We start from the raw sequence: 7,914 nt of genomic DNA, 5'->3' as shown, positions 1-7,914 counted from the left end.
CCCACCCCCACAACACTCACCGGGCCGCGCCGTCTTGCCAAACCCTTTTCGCGGCACCACCATTAACACGTGCACCCTTTCCCCCCTCTTCACCCCAAAACATTCTTTGCCGCCCTTTGCTCTCCCCCGCGCCCTCGCCCGCGCCCCTGCTTCTGCGACGTTCTCCCAACAGTGTGCGCCGCCGGGGCCGCCGGGGCCGCGAGGGCCGCGGTGCGGCGAATTGGACTAACCGGGCCACACATCATGATCGGCGCGGACAAGTGACCCTCGGCCTCGGCGCCTGCCTCCCGCTCCGGCCCGGCCCGCCCCGGCCCCGTGGAGCACCACTTCCTCAGAATTACCCTCCGGGCGGGGAAACACTCGTAGGGCCCGGGGCGGAAGGGCCCATAAACATGAGGAGGAGCCGGTCAGCCCGGCTGCGCTTCGACACTTTTATGGGGCTAATAACGATGAGGGGACACAAGCGGCGCGGCGGCGGCGGGGGTCACGGCCGGCTCTAAATAGGGAATGTATGGGGGCCGCCGGGCGCGCCGGGCCCGCGAGCTGGTCCCGTGTGTACCTGCGGACCGCGCGCCCCACCTGCGCCGTGCGAGCGGCCTGCCCAGCCCAGTGTGTCGTGTTATGACCGGACTGGACAGGGTCCCCTCTCCCCGCCGTCCCCATACACCCAATCAATGCACCCCGCCCGAGACAGGGCCGGGAAGGGAGAGAGAGAGAGAGAGAGAGAGAAAAAAAAGAGCACGACGCTGTTGAAAAAAATGCAAGTACGTGGCGCCAGGAGTAGACGACTCGAAGGGGGACCTTCTTGCGACCCAGCAGGGATAAAGCCCTGATGATGTGACCTGCGTGGTGATCGTCTCGGCCACCTCGGCCGAGCACCTTGCGCAGATCACCCCAGCGTCGTTCATCCCCTTCCCTTTCCGGTCACATTTTTTTTCCCCTGGAAAGCAGCATTGGCAGCCTCTTGAATGCAGCACGGGCCAACCAATAAAGAGATTCGCCCATCCAATACATAATGTGTGTGTGTGTGTGTGTGTGTGTGTGTGTGTGTGTGTGTGTGTGTGTGTGTGTGTGTGTTGTCGAGTAGCAGGGTGAAAGGAGAAGGGGATGTTCGTTGCGGGTCGCGACACGAGCCTGAGGCCGTGTAAACTAAGTGGCGGACAATAGGGAGCAGGACGTTTCACCCAAAACAATTTTCCCCATAACCAATTATTGGCCCCAGACATATCACCCAATGCACTTTCACCCAAAGACATTTGACAGAGTGGAACATTTCACCCAAGCATTTTTGGGTCCAAAAATATGAAGTCCAAATATCAACTGGTTTAAAATTTACCTCCATTTTTTATTTAGCTCCTTTTTACTTTGTTGACAATAAGTATAAGTACCGGCTGTATCTGTGAATGAGCAGCAGTGTTGTGGGATTGCATACCCGCCAGGGCTGCAGGGGCCATGGCGCCTTACGGGCGAATTGGGTAGGCAAACCCGCAACAATGCTGCGCATTCACAGTTATACCCTGTACTTTAACTATACTCATACCAAATATGCAAAAAGCAACTACTGTGATTTATTTTTATTTTTGTTATTATGACTGCTCATCTGTTCAGACTGGTATCTTTTTAGCGGACAATATACCGCTGACATATGAAGAGGACGAGAAAGCGACATCGTGGAGTCCCATGCCCCAGTAAGCAACGCAATTTCAGACCGATACCGAAACTATGTCAGACATTAGAAATTCGTCGGTTTTCGCATCAGATTGATAAAAATGTGGTCTTGAAATTGACACGTCTCTGATAACTGATATCTTTCTGACACCAGTCTGACGTTTCATTGCTCACTGGGGCGCGCGCACTCGCTGCTGGTGCTGCTCCACGCCACGCCTACGATTGCGAGCGAAGCACCGGGCTCATGGACTTCAGGAGGTGACAGAGGAAGGGATTACAGTTCGCGGGAAGAAAGCCCGAACCTGCGCTGCGGCACAGCGTGGCAATCACCTCGCGCCGCTGAGAGGCAAGTAGTGGTGATGATCGCCATGCTGTGCCGCGACGCAGGCGCGCGCGCGGGGGGTCTACCCGCACGGGGCCCGGGCCTGCTCGCCCTCGCTGCCAGTCCACGACACCTGGTTGCGTCCAAATACGTAGGTGCATTGGGTGCCTTGGGTGCCTGAGTCTGCTAGTATGAGAAAATAGTGCGCTATCGTGGCTGTGATTGGTCCAAATCCCAATTTTTCTCATACTAGCAGACTACTAGCAGACTCAGACACCCGAGGCACCCAAGACACCCACGTATCTGGACGCAGCTCCTGTCCGCCCTCCACTTACAAGACAAGCGCGTTGCACAAGGCCGTGCAGCCGACTCACTCCGGGCTAGACTACACTGCTCAGCGAACACCCGCCCGAGGCAACGCAGCCGTGTCTGCAGCCCGCCGCCAGCTTTTAAAGTCGAAAAGCAATTATTACCCCCAAACTCATAATGAAAAGAAAAACACGCCGCCGCCGGGCCGGGCTCGGGGCCGGGCTCTGGTCGGCACGCGCCGCCGGGCAGCACCCGCGTCCATCTGAATGCCCGGCCGGAATGTTCATTTCTTTTTCCGCCGAAAAACGACCTCTGACCCAGCCAGTAATCTCCCAGACTGGTCGGGCCTGGACCGCGGGGCGTGGCGGGGCCGCGGCGGGAGGGCTCTGGATTTGGAACACGACCGCCTTGCCGCGCCGCCGGGGCCGGGCGCCGCGTCGAGTAGCCACAGGGGAGGCGGCGAGAAGACGGGCGGGAGGCGAATTAAATTAAAAATGTGCGCAGCGATATAAGCTTTATTAAAAGGAGAGGCTGTTAAGAAAAGGAATTAAAATCCATTATGATTAGAGAGGGAGCGAGCGAAGAGGGAGAGAAGGGGGAGGGGAGAGAGAGGGAGGGCGACGATGGACCTTTGGATTGGGCGGAGGTTGCCCTCAAGAGCATGCAGTTGTGCAAGGGAAGATGAAACACTTGCCTCTGCAATAAAGATGACACCCATATTAGATAAAAAATAAAATTTTATTTAAAGTTAACAGCCATTAACAGATTTAGAGGCAATAATCATACATATTAAAAAGATCAAAACGTGTTTCAGCAAAAAACTATATCAATAAAATGTTGATTAATTAGAAAAAACTTTTTATAAAAATTTGTAACAATAACTTATGTAAATCAGACTGACTTCCAGTTAAGGTTTCCAGCAACAATACAAATGTACGGCAATGAATGAATTATTGACACTTTTTGAGGCAATATGTCAGTCTATTTGTTAATGGAATTTTACTTCACAACGGTGCTAGATTAGATTAAAACTGGGCGAGAGTTTTGCCTCAAAAGCTTATCACATGCAAACACTCTATCATAACAAAAGGATAAAGAAAAATTTAGAAATGTTACAACAATTAAATGACAACCAAACACCTTGTAATATTCCAGAGACAAAGTGGGCATACATCCATCAATATCTAAAAGAGCATAGAAAAACACACATTTAAAATTTGTGTAATTTAGGCCTTAAGAATCTTCTTCTATGAGTCGACTATGTACCAAAGACAAATTCTGAAACAAAAAAATCCAAGTTACAACAGAATCTTTGTATAAATAAGAGTCACTTAGATTTTAAAATCAAAATAATTCATGCAAAGGCACCACAAGCAAATAATTAAAAGAGAAAAAAAAGGGTTGACCTCAACATACAAGAACCAAGGAAAAGAACAAACAGTAGGATAAGTCAGATAAGATAGAGATAAAACTTGTTTTAAAAAGGGGAACAAAGATTACATAGTCATAGCACAAACAGAAGCTAAATAATTAAAAGCAACAAAGGAGAACAACCAGGTAGTTTACACAAACACACAAAACACAAAAATACACACAAAAATTACCCTTCAGTATGCCCTTGAAGTCTATTGTTGCTAATTACTGTTTTCCTCTATAAGACGATGGTGAACTGCACTTAAAGCCTGACAGTAATAGTGAAAAGTAGTATTAGTGAAACTGTAGACACGATGATGAGGCAGTGTATTTGTATATGCCTTGTCATATTTCTGATTGAGCATTTAAAATGTTTGTCACTATATTTTGCAACAAGACAATCTTGACAGAATTGAAGAATAAGAATACCACCACTTTTCAAGATACAATATCAAGAACTTAAGTTATGACTTATGTTTGTATTAATTGCCTACCTTGAAATATTTCACTGTTTTGACACGCAACTCCAAGGTAGCATCTTCATCACATATCATCAAAGTGTGGGGGTGCTGTTGGAACGCAGACACAGTCCACATGTGATTCACACCTTCCTCTATAGCCTTGTACAAAGCAAAAGCCTTGTGTGTGCCAGTAATTAAAATCATTACCTGATAATATCATAAAAATTTTAGGCCATCAGTCATTCTGTAAATAACAATGATGAGTCACCGTAAAAAATGTCCTACCTCTTGGGCATCCATTACTGTTGCAACTCCAACAGTGAGAGCTTGCTTAGGAACTTTGGACATATCGTTGTCAAAAAAGCGAGCATTGGCCTCCAGGGTGTCTTGAGCAAGGGTTTTAACACGAGTTCGTGAAGCCAAAGATGAGCCAGGTTCATTAAATGCAATATGGCCATCAGGTCCAATACCTGTTGGAATTGAAAGAAAACAGTCAATTAATAAGACATGGAATGCAAATTTTAGGAATGAAACAACTCTTTAACATTTCTTTTGGGCTTACTTCAGATAAAACTACAGTATTATGGACTTACCTCCAATGAACAAGTGAACACCTCCAGCTTCCTTTATTAATCTTTCAAAGCTTTCACATTCGGCATTTAGGTCTGGTGCATTACCATCTAGTACATGAGCATTTTTTGGATCAATATCTATGTGTTTGAAGAAATTGTTCCACATGTAATAATGGTAACTTTCAGGATGATCTCTAGGTAAACCTATAATACAGGGGAAATTTTTTCTATTGAGGTAATTGATTTAATATTTATAAAAAAGACCCTCGTAAAAATGAACTTGACATACCAACATACTCATCCATGTTAAAAGTCTTCACATATTTGAATGATATGCGTCCTGCCTTGTGAAATTCAATTAGCTTTTTGTACATGCCAAGAGGAGTGCCACCTGGATAAAAAGGAAACATTTCAGGGATGAAGCTTATATCTCATACGAAGAGCCCCTCATTCAATCAAATAAAAAGATAAGTAACAATCATGTTTCTTACCAGTTGGAAGGCCTAGGACGAAGTAATTATCTGGACCGGGTTTGAATTGTGTTATCTTCTTCAGAACATATTTTGCAGACCAATTGGCTACTTCACTGGAGGAATCCAAAATCACCAACCTCATGATGAAAAATACTGCAAAAACAGTTCAAGGATAGGGACGAATAGTGAGCTGAAACAAATATAAATAATTACATTTATTTAAACTGTATGCCGAACAGTGTAAACAACAACAGATGTTTAATGAGGGACGACATCCATGTTAAGCATTATTTCGCAAACAGAAATAGGAGGTCTTGAACCAACAGTGGCCAAGATTCGCGGATGAAAGAAATCCACGGTATTGAGAAAAATCAAGGGGACTGTCAAAGTCGGAAACAGGCAGCCTTACCGCTCTCGAACGTGGACGCAGCGACACTGGCAAGGCAGGGCAGCCTGGCGCTCCCCACTCGAGACGCACGTTTCTGGGTGATGACCTAAATTGCAGGAGAGTGCTCCCGTCCTATCAGACGGAAAAGCGGCGGTGGCAGAGCAGACCGGCAAGAGGCCGAGACAAGACGAGACAGTCAACAAACAAAATCCGGATTGACAAGACGTTTTGGGGGAGGTCAATGACCTTGGGTTGTGCATCGCAGGATGGGCAACATGGCCCACCCTTTAAGTACTTTACACATCAGTTGAAGGTAGGTATGTGTCTTTTTCTCTGTAGACCTAAGCATTGTTTAGGTAAAAGTGTTGAATAGTTGAACGATCTGGACCAAAATGCGGGGATATAATGAAACTTGAGGGATACTCTTCGGAATCGAGGAGTGGTACGAGCTGATCATACTATATTTACAGAGTATGAAAAATTTTCTTTACAAAACTCCCAGCTGATTACGCGCCCTCTATGAGTGAAACGAAAAAGGCCATTCAACTTGACATATCATCTTCTCTCTCGCTCATGAACGCGGCCATAATGCTATCTCATTCTAGGAGTGGCAATACTCCCTGCTCTAAGAGAACTCACGCAACCACTTGTTCGTCTTGTTGTATACGACAAAAAAGTCTTCTGCTATGCACGGAAATCGAAAACTACACAGAATGGACAAATAAGACTCATCAACATTTAAAATTGTATTATATATGGAATAGGTACGAACTTATTTAATTCAAGAATTGTTTTTTCCTGTCTATTGAACGAGTTTCCTATCTTATATAACCTGTTTGGTAACAGAATCCTCTTGCCGATACCCTCCCTCATACCTCCTCATGCATCAGTTTGTTTTATTTTATTTTTACTGTTGAAGGTCGCGTTATATAAGAAACCTCACCTTCTCCAGCTATTCCAGCACCTCTCTGCAGTGTCGTTTGTACCTTCGGCCCGATCATGTCTCGTCTACCAATCGGTTATTTGACAAGAAAAGAGCATTTCAGTGCTTGCCACAGACTTCATAGGTGAGACATTCCCCATATTTTAGTTATTATTAGTTTATATTAGGAAAAATATCTCCCTATTCCACACTGTTATGTTCTTCCAGCCCACAACTTAATGATGAACAGAACAAAGAAATTTACGGCAAGTGCAACAATTTCCATGGTCATGGACACAACTACATTGGTAAATTTTATCCCTATGAACCTATCTACAAATTCTTAAGTTTATGTCCTTGGAGCTGTATAAATATTTGACCTACGTAAAAACTTTCTCTTACGTTTTAGTGGAAGTAACTTTGCGTGGCCCTATCGACCGTGCAACTGGAATGGTCATGAATATTAGTGATTTGAAAGTTTACATGAAGAAGGCAATAATGGAGACAATGGATCACAAAAATATTGATAAAGACGTCCCTTATTTCAAGTAAGTGGTCAACTAGAATTCTCCATCATTCTTATGTTTGTACTCAACTATTTATAAGAGACATTATTTTGGTCCAACAGGGATATTGTCAGCACAACAGAGCATGTTGCAGTTTTTGTATGGGATGGAGTGAAGGCTCAGCTTCCGAATCCTGAACTTATGTACGAGGTGAAGATTTATGAAACAGAAAATAACATAATTCGCTTCCGGGGCGAGTATACCAACTGAAAGATGTAACATTATCAGGTATTCAATAAATATTAAGGAACTCCAATGCAAAAAGAGGTAACTTTTATTTGTAGTCTCACCACCATAAACTGGGAGCACACTGATTTCAAATATTATTGTGTGAACAAAATTAAGAGGTTTCTCTCATTTGCAAGTGGTTGACATAAGCATTGCAGGAATTTGGAAGAGATTAGGTAGTCACAACAGAAGTACACAACATGTAAATCGCTCCTTTTGGCAGTTCCTAGTGTTTTGAAAGAAAAAAAATTACAGCCAACACCTAGAGCAATATAAAGTATAAGTATTAAGGTAGAAGCCATCCTCCCTAGGAGTGTGGCTCACATATAAACTAATTCATTTCATAATTTATTTATTTTTGATGGATTTCAAAACAGCTAAGAATGCAGTACCAATTACTGATATATTACAGAAACATGGGTATTTTTTGCTCAGCCCCAGTTTTACAATAGTAATATATCTAGACTGTTTACATCTAAATATTTTCATTACAAGTGTAACTTTGATTACGCTTTAGCAATGCAATGCATTAAGAAAAGTTGCATCTCTATTATGCACAAACTTACTGCAATGTCATGTAACAACAGCTCAC

The 7,914-nt window shown here is 44.3% G+C and overlaps 3 protein-coding genes across 8 annotated transcripts in view; 1 reads left to right on the top strand and 2 right to left on the bottom strand.

Moving 5' to 3' along the window:
* Nucleotides 1–3,018: 3,018 nt before the first annotated feature.
* Nucleotides 3,019–5,777, bottom strand: LOC113207499 (glucosamine-6-phosphate isomerase). Of its 3 annotated transcripts, none has more exons than XM_026424097.2 (8): nucleotides 5,628–5,777; nucleotides 5,237–5,371; nucleotides 5,035–5,136; nucleotides 4,767–4,949; nucleotides 4,459–4,643; nucleotides 4,207–4,380; nucleotides 3,904–3,981; nucleotides 3,019–3,577 (listed from the first exon to the last, which is right to left on the bottom strand). In XM_026424097.2, the coding sequence occupies exons 2-7, from the start codon at nucleotides 5,358–5,360 to the stop codon at nucleotides 3,934–3,936; spliced, it is 816 nt and encodes a 271-aa protein (XP_026279882.1). In that variant the 5' UTR covers nucleotides 5,361–5,371; nucleotides 5,628–5,777; the 3' UTR covers nucleotides 3,019–3,577; nucleotides 3,904–3,933. The 3 variants fall into 3 exon arrangements, with proteins under 3 accessions (XP_026279882.1, XP_026279881.1, XP_026279883.1); XM_026424096.2 differs by having other exon boundaries at nucleotides 5,237–5,408; nucleotides 5,628–5,776; XM_026424098.2 differs by lacking the exon at nucleotides 3,904–3,981 and having other exon boundaries at nucleotides 5,237–5,408; nucleotides 5,628–5,776.
* On the top strand, nucleotides 5,770–7,358 carry LOC113207500 (6-pyruvoyl tetrahydrobiopterin synthase). Of its 4 annotated transcripts, none has more exons than XM_026424100.2 (5): nucleotides 5,770–5,919; nucleotides 6,526–6,673; nucleotides 6,757–6,836; nucleotides 6,938–7,076; nucleotides 7,157–7,358. In XM_026424100.2, the coding sequence occupies exons 2-5, from the start codon at nucleotides 6,606–6,608 to the stop codon at nucleotides 7,302–7,304; spliced, it is 435 nt and encodes a 144-aa protein (XP_026279885.1). In that variant the 5' UTR covers nucleotides 5,770–5,919; nucleotides 6,526–6,605; the 3' UTR covers nucleotides 7,305–7,358. The 4 variants fall into 4 exon arrangements, with proteins under 4 accessions (XP_026279885.1, XP_052121531.1, XP_026279884.1 ...); XM_052265571.1 differs by having other exon boundaries at nucleotides 5,771–5,919; nucleotides 6,559–6,673; XM_026424099.2 differs by lacking the exon at nucleotides 5,770–5,919 and adding an exon at nucleotides 6,212–6,370.
* The window catches only part of LOC113207498 (alkaline ceramidase), a gene marked incomplete in the record, with an annotated part of 10,064 nt that continues 9,495 nt past the window's right edge, over nucleotides 7,346–7,914 (bottom strand). Inside the window, 1 exon segment of the mRNA XM_026424091.2 lies at nucleotides 7,346–7,914.

This window comes from Frankliniella occidentalis, unplaced genomic scaffold (genome assembly GCF_000697945.3).
Source record: "Frankliniella occidentalis isolate FOCC.00 unplaced genomic scaffold, Focc_3.1 Scaffold28, whole genome shotgun sequence".
Lineage (NCBI taxonomy): Eukaryota > Metazoa > Arthropoda > Insecta > Thysanoptera > Thripidae > Frankliniella > Frankliniella occidentalis.
This window is presented reverse-complemented; position numbering and strand designations above follow the sequence as displayed.